This window comes from Asparagus officinalis, chromosome 3, assembly GCF_001876935.1.
Source record: "Asparagus officinalis chromosome 3, Aspof.V1, whole genome shotgun sequence".
NCBI classification, from domain to species: Eukaryota; Viridiplantae; Streptophyta; class Magnoliopsida; order Asparagales; family Asparagaceae; genus Asparagus; species Asparagus officinalis.
This window is the reverse complement of record NC_033796.1, coordinates 33,267,830-33,286,237: the sequence shown is the minus strand read 5'-3', so window position 1 is coordinate 33,286,237 and position 18,408 is coordinate 33,267,830. Positions and strand designations below refer to the sequence as shown.

At 38.8% G+C, this 18,408-nt stretch overlaps 1 protein-coding gene across 1 annotated transcript; it reads left to right on the top strand.

Annotated features, from left to right (window-relative positions):
• LOC109833703 (eukaryotic peptide chain release factor subunit 1-3-like) lies at positions 7,375–15,366 on the top strand. Its single transcript, XM_020401480.1, has 2 exons — positions 7,375–7,474; positions 13,731–15,366. Exon 2 carries the CDS (start codon positions 13,766–13,768, stop codon positions 15,077–15,079), a length of 1,314 nt encoding a protein of 437 aa, XP_020257069.1. The 5' UTR covers positions 7,375–7,474; positions 13,731–13,765; the 3' UTR covers positions 15,080–15,366.

The following is an 18,408-nucleotide window of genomic DNA, read 5'->3' as shown; positions in this document are numbered from 1 at the left end:
GAAAGTTTGAATGGATTAAACAGGAAAGAATTTTGGTGGTCCCACCGTCAATTAGTCTGATCGGTGGGGGACTCTGTGGTGGGAGACTATGAGTCGTCAAACACCAGTGAGAGTTTTGTGAGGGAAAATTGATCCAATGAAGTGATCGAATTTCATCTCAGCAAAAGAGTGTTCGGAAATCACAATGGGGGTTTAGTGTTTATCACTTTGTTTGTAATGATCGGGTTATCCCTAAGAGAATTACATATAGTATTTTTCCGGGAACTTCCCGTTACATGAATCATCCACCCCCAGCTTCTTCGCGAAACTGGGTTTATCATTACATTCGGTTACATGATCGGGTTATCCTTAAGAATATTACATATAAAAATTCTCCAGGAACTTCCCATCAACGGTAGGAAACAGTTTAGACTCATATACCTATTGGAGTATTAAGGAGCAGTTTAACCTCTTATACCGGTCGGAGGATTAAGAAGCAGTTTATACTCGTATACTCTTCGGAGTATTACCGTTCTTATTTGGCTTATCCTAATGTTATGACGCCGGCTTCAACCAAGGTTTGGATGCTATTCTTTAAAGTAAAGCAAGCCTTGGTGGGATGAAGGATCCTCCTGTGGTACGCGCAGTACTTCAGATCTGCAGTATTGTCAGCTTCCTCCTGATTTGTGATGAGCGGCAGCTTGATCTTGTTGTTTTCAAGAAGGGTCTCGAAGATGGCTGGAACGTCTTCATCCTTGAATGAGTACTCTTTTTGGAGCCTTGGATCCGAATTCTTCTGTTGTCTTCGGAGCTGTTGTTGTGACGTTTGATTAACGTCAATAACTGTTGTGGGTGCCTTTCCTTCATCATGAGACACGAGACTCGAATTCAGAGGGTTAACCATCGGTTGGTTTCTTTCGACCTTCCTCCTTCTGAGGAAGCGTTCGGCCTGTTCTCCGCGCACCTTCAACTCTTTCCAGGTATTGAGCGGCTCTACTCCCATAACATCCAAGATGTTAATGGACAAATTATTATGACAGGTCTGCAAGACGAACTCCTCCGTGACGGGATCCTTGCAGTTCATTGCCTGATTGCGAAAGCATTTGATGAAGGTATCCACCGACTCTCCGTCTTTTTATTTCTCATCGAAGAGTGTTTTGATCGACACTTCTGCATCATCATCGAAGAAATGAGCGAGGAACATGCTCTCCAGGCCTTCCCAGCTGTTGATGCTTCCGGGCTTGAGATGACGGTACCAATTGAAAGCAGGCCCGCGAAGGGTGCCGACGAATGACCGAACCATCAAGGCTTCATTGCCGGAGATCGTGCCCAAGTAGGACTTGAAGTAGATTAGATGCTGAGTATCAGGGCGTTAATTTTGCTCTCGAGGTCCTTCATCTTTTCGTCCTCATCTATATCCTGTTTTGGACAATTTTCGAGAGAAATAATGTGGCCACCCCCAGTGTTATCATCATTGGTGGGTCCACCCCCAGCGTCGTTATTTTTAGTGGGGCCACCCCCAGTATTTTTGGGCGGTGCGTCGGCCATGATGATTTCGTCCACTTCCGGATCGCTGTCAACTGCGGCGTTCTGGGTGCGACGGCTGGATTCAACTAGCTGATTTGACAAAGCTCGGATTTGTTGGTCGTGCATTTGTCTCATCTCCTGCATAGCCATTTCCATTTTGATTTTGAATGCTTCTTTCTGCTTGGCTAGAGCATCCTCAATGATTTTGGCTATTTGCTCGGTGTTGATCATGAACACTTCTCGAGCTTGTCCTATGCTAGACGTTGTATCGTCAGAGGCGATTGCGGAATAAGAATCCGAGAGTTCGTCATCGGAATGTATTCCTTCATGGACACCTTGGTAATCATTATGTCCAACGGTTTCTAGCTGAAGCTGAGATATTTGTTGGGTTATTCCCGAACTGACTCTTCTTCCTGGAGAGAAATTAGGGTTGGAACCACTTGAAACAATCGGAGATTTTCCCTTATTGACCATGTTGATGGTAACTTCTGGGAATTCATCATCTCGAGCAACCGATCCTCTTTGGTGGAAACGCCTTGATTTGGGCTTCGTAGTTCCATCGGAGATTCTCTTGAATACCGAGACCCTCCGCAGAGCGGTCTTGGGGCAGCTACACGTTGATAATACTGCCCTGATAATTTTGATATACGGACAATGAGAGTCCGTTTCTCGGGTACCTTTCTTTCGAGATTTATTCGTACCTCCAGCCCGATAGTACAACTCATCGACGTTGCGGTCGGAGTAACCTATCGGCTGTTTACATAGATTCTCAGGTATAACTCGTTCGTCTATCTGACGCGTTTTCCTCTGAGTAAACATTACCTTGTTGGCATCTACGAGAGTCATACGTTTGGAATCACACCTTTGTGAGGGTGAAACCTTAACGGGCTCCTGATTTTCTGCACGCACCGCCAAGCGGACCGTTGCAGAAATCAATTTGTTAGGAGGTCGCGTACGCCCCCCAGTCCGGATGTTGGCTCGAAGCTCCTTCAACGATCTCCAGCTTTCCTTAACAAGCGCTTTTCCTCGATTCTCGGGTAGGGCACCGATACGATCCTTCAGAGGAATCCTAAACTTGGGGAAATCCACACTGCGGTAGGACTTTACTGGAGGTTCGGGATCTAAAGTTGACGAAGGCCGAAAAGCAACGTCGCCTGCTTTTGCCTTAGGCGCTGATTTGGCTTTTGGCACCCAAACTTGTTTGGATCTCGGCGATCTCTTAACTGCCTCTTCCTTTTGCATTTCTTGTGCTTTTCGCACAAGGGTCCGGACAAGCGTAAGCAAGGTGCGACGCTTCTGGATTCGCTCCTTGAGAGTAGAACGGGTTCTTTGGACACGAACCCATCCGTTAATTGGAGATCGAGAGGAGGATTCCGATGCTGGTCGTGGCGACAGATTAGCCACTTGGCACTTTCTGAGCTCCAGATCTGCTTGGGAACCCATTCGTTAATTGGAGATCGAGAGGAGGATTCCGATGCTGGTCGTGGCGACAGATTAGCCACTTGGCACTTTCTGAGCTCCAGATCTGCTTGGTAATGGAGACCATCCATCTGATCCAAAGCCTTGGCGAATTGGCGCGTGAGGCGTTGTCATTTTCTTTGACGTGCTCTCTTTGATAGAGTTGGCGCGCCTTTAGCAGTCGACTCCTTAATCGTGAAGGAGTTCAGATCTGCAAATTTGGCTTCATTGAACGCCGGTGGATCATTGCAAAGTGCAACAGCAACAGCGGCGGGGAGATCGTCTTCTTGGATCTTCAGATCTGAAGACCAGCAGAGGAGAGGCAGATCTGGAGGAGGAGGAGGAGACATAGTCCTCGAACTTTTGCTGGTCGAACTCGTATTCGACCTCTTCGAGCACCGGGATCTTGATCGTCGGCTGCGGCACGACAGCTTCGGCAGCGAAGCTGTTGGCTCCCACTGTGGTCGCCAGTTTGTTTACGGTAAAAGTTAATGTTTTCATTGCTATCGAATCTATTACAACTTTAGTTGTTACAATAAACTCAAATAAAATAAAAAGTTGATCTTTTTATAAGATCTCCTTACACAATGAAAATAAAACAAGTTTACAACTTTATCAAACAAACGCAGAGGTTGTTTATCGGTCTTCTGCTTGCGTGGGTGTCTTTGCCTGTGCCGGGGTTTATCCGTGGACCACCGTCGATCAGATCTGATTGCTAAAAAATTGGGCAGAGCTTCGTCGATCCGCGAGGAGATCTAGAAACTTGAAGCGCCTATCTCGGATAAAGCGAGATATTTGCTCTTCTTAGTATTAACACAACGGGATAATTCTAAGGATTGGATGCGGGTGATGTAGATCTGACGAATCTCTCTCTCTTGCGTTGAAGAACTAGATCCGATCTCTCCTCCTCCTCTCTTGAAATCTATGTGTCTCCCAAAATCCGAGACACCCTAGGGTGTCTCGGCTTTGGCCGAGACACTTCGTTGTGGTGTATTCGTCCGCTTCCGCTGTAAATTCTTCGTCCGAACTCGGATTTTAGTGATTCGAAGTGCGTTGGAAGTCTGACGAAGAGTTCTATCAGCTCCAATGGTTGGATTATCTGTAGAATGAATGAGACACGAAGGGCATTGTTCCCTTTGTAAACATTGCGGGGCTCCCGATTAGCCCGCACCTTCGTTATTCCGGAATTCTGTCAGCTCACGTAGTTCGTCGGTTCACTTCAAGCGTTCACCGACGTCAATCGAACTCCTGTGAACCGGATAGTGACATTCATCGTCATTCCTTAACACTGAGCTGTTCGTAGAGACCTATAGGCAATTTTTGACGCCTACAGTTATGAGACCACTCGACCAGTTATTTGACACCTCGCGGGGTCTGTAGGCGTCAAAAAATGCTTACAAACATTCAAATACCACTCAAGGTAAAGAGAAGGTGATAAACGCCATTCTCTTAATCAGAAGGAGATCATTCAAAGGAAGCGAGACAACATGGAAGAACAATGTACACACCAACAGGCAGTACATGACGGCGCGGATGAGGCGCGGCAGTACATGGTTCTGCGGCCTAAGGTTGCGGCTGCCTATTGGCTGCCAGTGGCTAAGGCGCGGAGCCTATGCGTGCTCAGCCGGCTATTATAAAGGGTGCTTTGCGGCGTGCTTATAAAGCAATTATACGATGATTTTTTGAAGCCCACGTGGCGGCATGTCAGAAATAGAACGTGTGGTGACGTGGACAAGCAGTTAAACCACGAAAAAAGTGGTTAAAAGTCATGGGAGAACAGTTTCAAACACGAAGGAACGTGGGTGTAACTGTCCCTTTAGCCGCGACAGCCTACACTGCCGCGGCAGTGTTGATTAACGCGGCCAAAGAGCAGTTATTTTGTTAGTTCTTGCGCCCCCATTTCCATTGTGGTGTACTCCTACCCCTATAAATACCCCCTAGACACGAAATAAAGGAGAGAGAGCGGATTGGAGCATAGAGACTCGGGCTTTTAGTGATTTTGAGGAAGAGAGAGAGTCTTCATTCTTCATAAACACTTCAAGAAGCTTTTGGCGATTCCTAGAGATCTAAGCTCTGACTTGATCTTTGGAAGAGTGAACATCTTACATCGATAAGATATTCGCTTAAAGATTCTTACTTCGATAAACGAAGGAAGAATTCTCAAAACCTTCACGATTCAATCAGAATCTGTGAATCGGTGGTCCACGGGCTAACGCACCCCCGGCACAGGCAAAGATCCCACGCAAGCAGCGATCCAAACAACGATCCCGCGTTTGTTTCTAAGGAGCTTGTAATTTGTTTTTTGTTGTAAAGAGTAGTTTTACAAAGTACGAAGCTCACTCTTTTGCATTCATTATAATCGATAAACAGTTATAATGAATTCTACAACAGAACTTGTTCCTGACAAAAACATGGTCGACTTAAAAGACGTTACTTCTCGACCAAGCCAAATGACGACTTTAATCTCGAAGCTCCTCCGCTGATAATACGTCGACATCACATTTAATGCTTGGCAGGGGCCATCATACCTGTAGCCCCGATAGCCTTCATGACACATCGGACCACGTCGACACTGCCATGCACCCAATCACTTCACATTAAACGCTGAGGTGATCTCTCCTCTACTCGTTAAACGACATCTAAAAAGTAGGTGCTGACGTAGCCGTTAGGCCATACTCATTTGTCGCCATCCTGTACTCGGTCGAGATTACCATTCTACCCTTGTTCCACCACTATAAATAGAGGTACTATTCTCAACATCAAGTGGGATTTTTTCCATAGGATTTTGCCAAGCAATATCTGCAAATTATACTGCACTATAGTTTAGAACTCACGCAATTCTTTATTTTCTAACTCAAGTCCATCAACTGACTTGATCGTCGGAGGAACCACGGGGGAACTAATCTCCGTCATCTCACGAGTTACTATTTGTGCAGGCTAAAGCCACTCAACTCAAAACCAGATATTCGGAAAAGTGAGTGGCCCCTAATCAATCCCACCCCCGCTATATTGACTATTTGATTATTTAACATTAATAATTAGTTATTTAATTTATGTAATAATATAATAGTAAATAAATAGTGTAATTCATAATTTATGTAATTTATTAAAATAATTATACTATTTATGTAATTAAATATTTATTCTATTTATTTATTAATCATTGAATTATAGAATAATTCTTAATAGTATTTAGTAATATATTATTATATTTACAATATTATTCTAATTATTTTATTATTATTCATAACTAATAATAATTATTATTTAATTGATTACTACTAATAATTATGTATATTTGTTTTATAAATTATTTTATTATATTATATTTAAATAATTACTAGTTATAATATTATTGATAATTATAATTATTTAGGAAGATAAGAAGGTTCATAATTAATAAAAAGTTATATTTATTTAATGATAGATTAATTAGAGATAATAGTATAGTTAGAATTTATAAAAATTTGAGAGGACAAAAAAGAAAATTAAAAGTTTTAACACCCTAACCCTTTTTTTATAATAGATATAGATATAGATATAGATCTAAAAAGTTCACTAATCTCCTCAACGAGCAAGAATTGACCTTGAATACTATGTCAGTAGAATTCCTATGATCTCTTTTTGCATATATTAGATGCATCTAGAATCAGAGCTCTTGCTGTCTCAGTAGCTTTGCAAGCTGCTCTAGCTTCCCCCTTGAACACTGAACAAGCACAAAATTTAACAGTTTTAGCATTCAAAACTCTTCATATTCAGTGCCTAGTACTATAGCCCGCAACTGCTGCTTGGACAATAGGATCAAAATATCCATCAAAGTTTGCTTTAAACCATCCCAGCTTTGCCCTGATCCGCCATGGGTCATGATCTGACCTAGTAGATAATACAAAGTTAATATAGTTTAGCAATTAAGAAAAAAAAATTAGAGAAAGTTATAAACCCATGTGCCATGACTTGCCCGCCCCTAGGCGGGTCGGGGTCGAGCCAGGTCTAATCACAGACTCGAGATCGAAGAAATAGACCCGACCCACTGGGACCTGGACAGGTTTGGGTCAGACCCGGCCCGACATTGAACCCGGTGGGCCGGGTCACGAGCTTGAAACGGCCCGGCCCATGTCCACCCCTATTGATCGGGGTATGAGGAAGAAAATAGTAAATTCCCAAATCATAATTAATTAATATTTTTGGAGAAATAATGTTATTTATTTGTAGACTGAAAGAAGGTCCCGAAGCGTATAAATTTACTGGTTGTATTGGACTCTTTAACGGGGTGTCAATAGATGAGCTATTTAGCCCATAGTTTACTACTTTACTCTGTTTGCTAACGGGTCGGATGTGAAAATATGATGGGCGATAGCCGATAGGCCATACTTTTAACCCGTTAGCTAACGGGTCGGTTATCTCTAACAGTTCGAATCCTGACGGTTTCAAACCCGATTTGGAGGGGTTTTAGGTCGATTCGTTCCCAGTCCCATTCTCTTCTCCTCTCTGCTTGCAGCTGCTTCTGGAGGTAAATTACCTCTCTTTTTTTAAGCTCGTCGTTTTAAATTGAAAAATTTGTGGAATTGATTAGTTATTATCTGCTATTTTATCAGTTTTCCACTGAAATTTGAAGCTTAATTAGATTACTTTGATGAGTTCGTACTCTTTCTCATCTTGACTTGATTCAGATCTAGGGTTGTTTGTTGCTTCGACGAACTGTAAACGCTTAAAAATCTAAAGAGAGAAAATTCTTTGCTCAATCAAGATTGTAAAAGTTTCATGAGTAGTAAAGTCGACGGGGGCTGCTTTATAGCGTATTGAATGTTAGTAATTTTGTTTTGGCTCAACGAATGCATTAGATTGCTGTTGAGTTATATTTGATGTTATCGTGAATACCAAGTTCTAGTTCAATGGAGCTATGGCTGCGTTTTGTGTAGATTGCTATATGCTTTAGACTTGATTTCGACATGATATGTTATATATGGTAATTTAATTTCTTATTCTAAGTTAGAGTTGGCCACAGCTTATTTCAGTAAAGAATGGGATGAGTTTTGAAGAGGAGTCATGGTCAATTTACGTTGTATTTTTTTCTTGGAGTTTGAGCAGTGAAATTCTTGTAAATGTTTGCTCATTAAAGAATGGGAGCATCTAGCTTTGTTTGTATGTGTCATATGTACAATAGATTCTGGTAGTTATGGTTGAAGGCCTTTTGATAATCAGAAGCAACTCTGCCAATTTCTGTTTTTAACGCAAATAGTCCAGAATTTTTATAAGACCCATTCTTTCTCAATGCACAAAGTGATCGAAAATATGATTCTATTTTTAGGTCTTCTTTGTTTGTCTTGAATTCTTGATTAATGCATAAGATTGTTTTAATAAGTGGCTAGTATCTGCTTCACTTAGAGGGTTCAGGTGGTGGTAATAAGCAGCTGACCTGTTTGTCTTCATCATGACTGAAATTTTGGATTTCATATCATTGATCTTAGCCTGAAGTTCTCAATGACATATCTTGGTCATTAGGGCATAATTTCACCGAAAAGCCGATTAAGATGTTTTTAACATATTCTCAGCTATATCATCTTATATTGAAGGTGTGTTCGAGGACTGTTCATTTCCGCTGAAGTTTAATCATGCTCAACCCAGGCAGGGCCGGCCCTGGGGTAAGCCCACCAAGCCCCAGGACCGGGGGGCAACCCAGGACCGGGGGGCAACCCATCCCTCCCGCTCCTTCATCCCTCAAACTGTAATTAATTTTTATTTTCGACGTGGACTTTGTAAGAGGACCTTTATGTAAAAATTGTTAGGGGTTCTATTTGTAAAAGAACTCTAATGAATACCCAAAACCCTACCCAACTCCTTTATTTCCGTCAGCATTTCCTCTCCTCCTTCCCGTCTCTGTTCCGCTCATAAAAAAAAGAAAAAAAAGAAAGAGAAAACCACTCCTCTCCTCCTTCCCAAGCCTTCGACGGTCCGACCTTACTCTGCTCCCATCGGACCTGTCCTTCAGGCTTCACCCCGTTGACTCCTCTAACCCAATCATGTAAATTTTTTTAACTAAATAATTTTATGGTTTTTTGGACAGAAATTTGGAGTTTTGATGTTTTGCAATGAAATCAAGATTTCTGATTTTGAATCTTGGCTGAATCTTTGTTGTTGAATAATTGAATTAGGGGTTGTGATGTTTTGGAATGGGTTGCTAATCGAATTTTGTTACTATCCCCGTTACGGTTGCCTCGGTGGAGAGAAGTTTTTTCAAATTGAAATTGATAAAAAGTTATCTTCGCACTACCATGTCACAGGAACGATTGAATGGATTGGCAATGATATTAGTTGAAAATGAATACTTGGAGAAACTTGAGTATGATGACTTAATTGAAGAATTCCTTCAAAAAACTCAAGGCGAAGTATTTTTCTTTGAATTAAATTGTAGCACAAATGTAATCTCTTCTTATATGAATATTGATTTTGCATGAAAATATTATCAGTTGAGCCCAATATAGAACGCTAAATTGTATTATATATATTTATTTTTATTGTTATTATTCGTACTAAATTTTTAATATAAGGGGCAACCAAAATTAAATTAGGCTAGGGCAACCCAAAGCTCGGGGCCGGCCCTGAACCCAGGTTTAGAAGCCATCAATACATGACGATCTGCCTAAGGCTCGTCATTGCATGTTAAACCCAGATTGGCCCTTGTATCGAGAATCTCATCAAGGATGGCTAGCTTCTAATTATTTTAAAGGGATTTTTTTAAAACAGACCTTTTTACTAAATAATTAGCAAAACAGACTGTTTTGCTAATTATTTAGTAAAAACAACCTATTTTTGGCCAACAGGCAAAAAAGATGTCGTTTTTAAAAAAAACTGCGAGCTCGAAATATACGGGACTTCTAGTCCCGTATGTTTAGTCACTACTAACTGGCGGCTAATACGGCCCGAAAAACCTACGGGACTACTAGTCCCGTAGGTTTTTTTGTGTGGGCTACAACAAACACAACAAAGCTACGGACTAGTAGTCCCGCAGATTTATTTGTTTTTCTTTCATTTATATATGTACGCGAGCATATGATGGATATGAGGAGAAGAAGCTAAGGAGATCATCACGGATGGCCCATCACCACCTTCAAGATCCGCAAAGCTTTCAAACGTAATCCAAGCGTCTATGACCATTGAATTCAACCTCAAACTCTGGAGCTGTTACAATCTCCTCACCGTCGCCGTTGCAAGCAGCCTCAACCATCATCGATTTCGCGCCTCATCGGCCACAAACTCCATGCCCTAAGCTGTCCTCTCGTCGCAAACAACTTCAGTTGTCGTCGGTGTCTACTGCCGCTTTGAATCAATAGCGAGCAAAGAAGCCACCGTCTTACTAGGTCGTTGCCGCCACCTTCTATCTCTAGCGTTCCAGCGTTCCAGACTCCCCGTAATCATCTATTACTGCTCCGACATTACCGTTGGAGTCCACGGTGTCTCCGAGCTCATCGTCGGCGAGGATTGCGCTTCACCTTATCTCCACGAGGCCTTGCATTTTTTCTCCTCTTAACTTGCTCTCTGTTGACAAAGCAGAGAAGAAGAGTGATAGAAGGAGAAGGGTTCACACGGCTCACGAGGGCCTCGCCAAACGACAACAAAGGAGGCCATCAACAATGAGCTACAACATGTGGAGCATCCTCGAAACCTACGGGGCTAGTAGTCCCATAGGTTTTTCGGATCGTATTAGCCCCCACTTAGTGACGACTAAACATACGGGACTAGCAATCCCGTATGTTTCGAACTCACAGTTTTTTAAAAACGACCTCTTTTTGGTCTATTGATAAAAAAGAGGTCGTTTTTGCTAAATAATTAGCAAAACGGTCTGTTTTGCTAATTATTTACCAAAAAAAGTCTCTTTTTTCTTTAAAATCCCTATCTTAAATACTAAATTCCGGAACTATATTGAGTTGATGCATAGCTAACCAGCTTGAGTTCATTTTATAGCTAACCTATAGCCATCAAGCCCAACCTGGACCCTCTAGCTTACTTATAGGCTTGTTACTTGGACCTTATGAATGTGCCGCTGCTAGTTGCGTTGCACTGTTGACACACATATGTTATGTAGGGCCATTGAGTCAACATGATTTTGGTTTATCAGTTATGGAACTGAGTTTGATATACAACGGGAATGTGGAGAACATGACACTATGAAAAAATTAAAAATAAAAATAAATTTTACATGCTTGTTCATGATGAAGTTGTTGAGGCACGTGGACATGTACATGCAACTTTGTATGCTTCCTACATCCACATGCACTTCTCTTCTGAGCGTGCATCTTCCATAGCACACAGCGAACCTCGCCAGACATTTAGAGGTTGTCTGCTCGTCTGCGGCTATTTGTTTTGGTAGCATTACGACCATTTTTGTATCCACAATGGCAAAAATTAGTCATTTCTTGAAAACTGTAAATGCAAGTTGCGAAAAGGCTGCACTTGTACCTGTGATTGTCCTTTTGCAAATTGCTACAATATTTCTATGAACCAAACCAGCTATTCATCATGAATATAAAGTGTAAGGACTCTAACCAGAATAAGCTTGTCCAAATGCCCCTAGCAACTTAAGAGGCATATAGTGTTTTATTCAATGAGGTGGAATAGGATTACTTGGTTTTTTATTACTTGAAAAATTAAAAAGGAATCTATGTTTCTTTGTAGCAATCATCTGTATATTTCAACATACAAAGTGCTGATAGGACTTCAACTGTGTTTTTTTAAGGCCGGTCTGGAACAATTCATCAGTTGATGTGGAAGAATCCAAATATTATATTTCATCATTCATTGTTCGAAGTCATTGACTTTCACTATACGATCCATATAACCATGTTCCATCGATTTAATGGTGAATGCCATAATTGTTTACTTTTTATAGATACTGAAGTTTTATCAGCATACCTCAGTGGAAGGGCTATGTTGTGCTATGGCACAAATTTAAATATTGTCATCCTTCATCAAGTGGTGTGAGGATGATGAGATTACTTTTCCTTAAATTTTCTTTCCATCAATCCATATGGATTACATTAGTGGGTCATTTTAATTATCTGATCGTTATCCTCCTTGACTTACTCGTGGCATGAAATCATTGGTTGTGCGATTATGTTCTTTATCAACCCTATTTGTTTTGTTCTGTTGGGCAGATATATATTTGATGGTTAATATTTTCTATTCAGAAATATATCTTCTTTCTTGCAGTTTGTCCTGTAGAATAATAGGTTGGAAATAGGATTACTTCATGTTTGATTGAGAAAAAAAAAAGATGATATTCTGATCTACTCCAATTTTATCAAAGAAAATATATTTTATTCAGTGCAGTTTGCCTTATAGAGAAAACGGTGGACAATTGGATTACTTAATGTTTGATAAAAAAGAAAGCAAGCAAGAAAGAAAGATCGATCTTGGTGATTGATCTGTGTCATTTTATTTTCACTAGCGTAAGTTATCAATTTTGCATCTGTAAACTGGATAATCCTACAGATTTGTCTAACAATGATCCCTGGAAAGAATGTGAAACAAGTTCTGCTGAGTAATTGTGTATGTACTGTGCATTCACAGGATTCATGAAGTTTCCCAATTAATCCTCCAGCCACTTGATTTGATCTGACAAGCAAAACATCCATTTTAAGTTAATAGTTAATCTTTTGGATTGGTTATTAAATTTCATTGATGATGGGTTTGAATTTTACGTAATTGTGTCACTTCCAAACTATTGATTATCCTCCTAGAGGTAGATGGTTACCTAGGTTACGTGGACATTTCATCCGGGCTCCCATATCCATGTACGACACTTCCCGATTCCCATATCCGTGTCCGTGTCCGGCACTCCTTGGGCACTTCTTGAATATATATTATATACATACATTTTACTCAGACGTATATAATATATACATTTTTTTTAGTTTAAAACACTTGTGATACACTTCTTGGATGTATATATTTCCTCAAGTTTCTACAACTCGTTGGACTTAGATCAGGTTCATTTCAGTTCGTAAGTCCATACCTATTTCATAAGTATGATATTAAAGGATCGTTCTAGTATCTAATTAAAAAACTAGCGGTTTTTCAATTTATAATATACTCAATAAAAGAAACATAAAAACGTTATAGGGATTTTTCCCCACATAACATGTGAATGAAAAAGCAATATCTATCCCATATAAATTATTAATTTTATTAGTATATGCATAGCTTTGTGTGGCACCCGTACCCATACTTATGCAACATGGATGGTTACTAACTTATGGTAGAGATCCATTTGGAATGCTCTTGTTCCCTCTACTTCTCTTATCTTTTGTTTTTATTTTAGACTTGCTTTTTTTTAAATTTTAAAAACTTTCATGCTAGTTCAAACTGTGAATCAGTGTAATTCCTTCACCAAATTCTATCAGCTTTATTTGTTTTAGCTCTAAGTCTCCAACTGCATGTTCTTCTATCCATTGATATCTATCCATTGGTTGTAGAATACTAACTTCATGGATTCAATGCTTTATATCTTCCTTAAGTTCATGCAAATTAACTGCATTACTTGAAGTAGGAGATTTGATCTGGAAAAGAAAACTTTTCTCTTTGCAAACGAATCATAATTCTTTGAGATCCAATGACATGTAATGGTTCTACATTATCTACAATTGTAATTGTGTGCTCTTTTTTCCCCATTGTATTCTGCAACTTAGAACCCTCCGTATTTATCTAAAGTAAATTATCTTTACCTTCCATATTGTATGTTTTAATTGATCACCAAAATTTTGCTTCAGGTACTTTACCTCTAGTAGTAGAGCCTTTCTCGAAAATGTCAGATGGTCATGAAACTGATAAGAACATTGAGATATGGAAGATTAAGAAGCTGATCAAGGCCCTGGAGTCTGCAAGAGGTAATGGCACTAGCATGATCTCTCTTATTATGCCACCACGAGATCAAATCTCTCGAGTTACCAAGATGTTGGGCGATGAATATGGAACTGCTTCAAACATCAAAAGTAGAGTGAACCGCCAGTCTGTTTTGGGTGCAATCACCTCAGCTCAACAGAGACTGAAACTCTACAACAAGGTTCCTCCCAATGGACTGGTTCTATACACAGGAACCATTGTTACGGATGATGGGAAGGAGAAAAAGGTTACAATAGATTTTGAGCCTTTCAAGCCCATCAATGCATCTCTTTATCTCTGTGATAACAAGTTTCACACCGAAGCATTAAATGAACTTCTGGAATCTGATGACAAGTTTGGTTTCATAGTTATGGACGGAAATGGAACACTTTTTGGGACTTTAAGTGGCAACACGAGAGAGATACTGCACAAGTTCACTGTGGATCTTCCCAAGAAGCACGGTAGAGGAGGACAATCAGCGCTTCGATTCGCTCGGCTTCGGATGGAGAAGCGTCACAATTATGTTAGGAAAACAGCTGAGCTAGCAACCCAGTTCTTCATAAATCCAGCAACGAGCCAGCCAAATGTTGCTGGATTAATTCTTGCTGGTTCAGCCGATTTCAAGACCGAGTTGAGCCAATCTGACATGTTTGATCAACGTCTTCAGACCAAAATACTCAATGTTGTTGATGTTTCTTACGGAGGAGAAAACGGTTTCAATCAAGCTATTGAGTTATCGGCAGAAATACTTTCAAATGTGAAGTTTATCCAGGAAAAGAAATTGATTGGAAAATATTTTGAGGAAATTAGCCAAGACACAGGCAAGTATGTCTTTGGTGTGGATGACACATTAAAGGCTCTTGAAATGGGTGCTGTCGAGATTCTAATAGTCTGGGAAAACTTGGACATCAATAGATATGTGCTTAAGAACAGCGTTACAGGAGAAATTGTCATAAAACACTTGAACAAAGAGCAGGAAGCTGATCAGAGCAATTTTCGTGATGCAGCTTCTAATGCTGAACTTGAGGTCCAAGAGAAGATCTCTTTGCTGGAGTGGTTTGCCAATGAGTACAAGCGTTTTGGTTGTTCTCTTGAGTTTGTCACTAACAAATCTCAAGAAGGTTCACAATTCTGTAGGGGGTTTGGTGGCATTGGTGGTATTTTGCGTTATCAGCTTGATATAAGGTCTTTTGATGAGCTATCTGATGACGGAGATGTGTATGAAGACTCTGATTAGAATATGCCACAGGGTTTTCGATTTCCTCTGGAGAGCGGTAAGCCTTTTTATTACTCTGAGAAAAACTGCAGTCCTGAAGAAGTATCGAGGATGAATTTTGCAAAACTTGAGATTGTTTGATGCTTGAAATTTGAGTTGTTTCTTCATGCTTGATTAAAATTTTTCCTTTTTGTCAGATTGCTGAGGAACTTTAGCCATGTATTCTGTGGATTGGTAATGTACTTAATTGTGTTTGCAACTTTGATCCTGCAGGGGAATGAGTTTGTGAGATTTTTCGTTTTCCTATAGTTCTGGATGCTTGCATCCATGTGGTGGTTTTATGTTGATTCTGGGTGAAGCTTTCTTTATCGTTTCTCATGTGCGTGGTTTTATGTTGATTGAGGTTATCGTTTCTCATGTGGTGGTTTTATGTTGATTGAGGTGAAGCTTTCGTTATTGTTATCCAAGTATTAATATCGATCACAGTGTTAGTTATGATAGGCTGACAACATTACACACGTAGTTATTATTCTCTGTGTTAGCTTTAGGATGAACATTTCATCAGTGTTCTTGAGTATATCTTCGGATGTTAGTGCTACTTTGATATAATTTGTACATGATTTTCAGTGGCGGATCTACGATGTTAGGAGTGATGGTTCAAAATAAACACTAATTTTTTTATTAGAAAATAGTATGCAGACACATTCAGGCCCAAAATTGATAGAGAGGAGAAAACTATGTAAGAAACTCATACAATAAACTAATACAATGAATATTCATGTAAATTTAAAAGAAATTATTAGAAAATTAAATACTTATCCAAGAAATTTGAGTTGGATGGTGGTAAAAAAGATGGAGTAAAATACATTAAATAATGATGATTGTAAAATAGATGTAGAATGTAGCAAAACACATCAAAATTATAGAGAAAAATTTATAGTCCATAGTGTGGTAAACAGATAATTAATTTCAGATTGAAGTGAAGCATTTCATACTATTACATACTAATACTAAACAAAATGAATTAAAACAACAAAGCTCAAAATGAAAAAAAAGAAGCTGGATTCGAACCCAGAACTTCCCTGTTTAACAAACATTAGATGCTCTGGCTTTTCCACTAGGCTGAAAATTCTTCTTGTTTGGTAACTGAGATATATGTTATATATAGTGTCTTCTGAAATTCCAGGTGGTTCAAGTGAACCACCTTGAACTAACATAGGTCCGCCACTGATGATTTTTGCATCTAGTTTCAGAACAAGATTACTTTTTTTTTTTGAGGAATTATATTTTTCACCGCGACTTTTGCATATTTTCGTGGATGAACTTATGCATATTCTCACGGATGAATGCTTTGTTTTTATGTTGACTTTTGTTTTTGAGGTATTTTGCAACCATACCATTCCTTAGATAAACGTCGAATGAAAAGAGAGACATATGGTACTCCTTCATCAAATTAAACTATGATTGAGTTGATTTCTGTAAATTGTTTGGTTTATTCATCCCACCTTTTTTATCAATAAGTACATGCTCATTATTTGATTAAAGTGCAGTAGTATGGGTCAGTTTGATCATTGGATTGCTGAGATGACTCAAGGTGGATGAAGTTGTTGATAAAATGAATTATTATTGTTGTTTAAATTCATAACATGAATTGGTGGGCCGATTTCTTGCGAGCATAAGGGTATTGTTTTATTGAATAGTGGTTGAGTTGGTGTAGTTAATAAATACGCAAAAGGCAAGAAATATACAATTTTAGAAAATGTAGCAAAAATATGCTAAAAGCCCTTTTAGAAAAGAGTGATACATGCGAGTAGTCATTAACATTTTATTGGAATTTTTGTTACTTATATTTAGTTTTATGGTATCTTATTACAGTACTGCAACTATAGTAAATTAGGTGTAAACATGGGAACATTTGGTATTCTCTAACTATTTAAGAGTTTCTTGTATTGTTTGTATTTGCCCAGAGAAACAAGATGTCCACTTCATATCATTCATCATGATGATCCGCACTCTTCCAGTTAACCTTGGATGAAAGCGGAATTGGTTTGATTTGTGCAATTTTCAATTCATTTCCAAATAAAGAGGCCTAATAAAACATTACTTTTTCTATCATTTTTCTTGACTTATATATACGTCAAATCAATATAAAGAAGGAATCTTCCCCCTTTATTATTCTTCAAAAGAACCACAAGATATATATTTCCTGTTCAAAGTCAAATGGCGTATGGACCTACCTTTACTTAAGGTTTGGCAAGGGCTTAAGGGCTTGAGAGAGGAGGGTTATGGAGAAAGGTTAACTTAGTTAACCTATATCAAAGATTAAAAATAATCTAATTCCGTTTGGATTAGATAATTAACATAAAGGGTTAACATTTTTTTGTTTGACAAATAAAGAAGGGTTAAGTTTGTTAATACCTCTAATTTTTTAAAAATACCAACTTTAACCTTATTGAAAGACAAAAAGTTTACTAAGAATTTGTACATTAAGATTAGTTCAACTTGAATTTTCATTTATCTCAACTATAAAAATATTTGCATTTCTATATTATTTAAATAAATGGTTGTTGAAAAAGATAAAAATAAATTTAGCTTAGAAAAATAATAACGTTTGATTATATAGGTATACGATACTAACAATTCTTATAGTAAAATATAAACTGTTGTTTTATCATTAACGAGGGGGAAATGATAAATATATATTTAGGATGGATATGAGACTTAAAACATGAAACAAAAAATGAATATAAAATGTTTTTAAAGTGATGATGATGTATGTCTATGTCCTTTTAGCATAAAATTAAAATTTGAAATTAAATGTAAAGAGGGATGATGATCTTTATCTAAATCATTTTATCATGAAAGCTTAAATGTGCTGACCATGCCAAAGATTCATGTATAGACAAGTACAGTAGAAAGAAAGAGTAGACAATTGTATGACCCCACATCACATGAACTCAAAATGATCATATGATTCAATAGATTTTTGTAGCCAACTTGACATCGTTGGCTAGTCAGAAATTGTGTATAAAATGTTGCACTCCTTTCCTTGCGTGATTTTTTTGGTAAAGAAAGATATATTTACCTTATAATATATTCTGTTTCATTTAGATAAAATTCTAATATCTACCCCCTTGTGAAGAGGAGGAACAAATTTGTTCCGCCCCTTCATGCGGAATTGCTAACCTGCAAGCCGGCGGGTTAACAAAGGGCTTTAGCATCACGTGAGGGCTTTTTAGCCCTTTATGTATTTTTGCTGTTTGGAGGGTTAATGAGGGGTTAAGCCCCCCTTAACCCCTCCACTAACTCTTTGCCAAATAAGACCTTAAAAAAATATACACACAAAACTT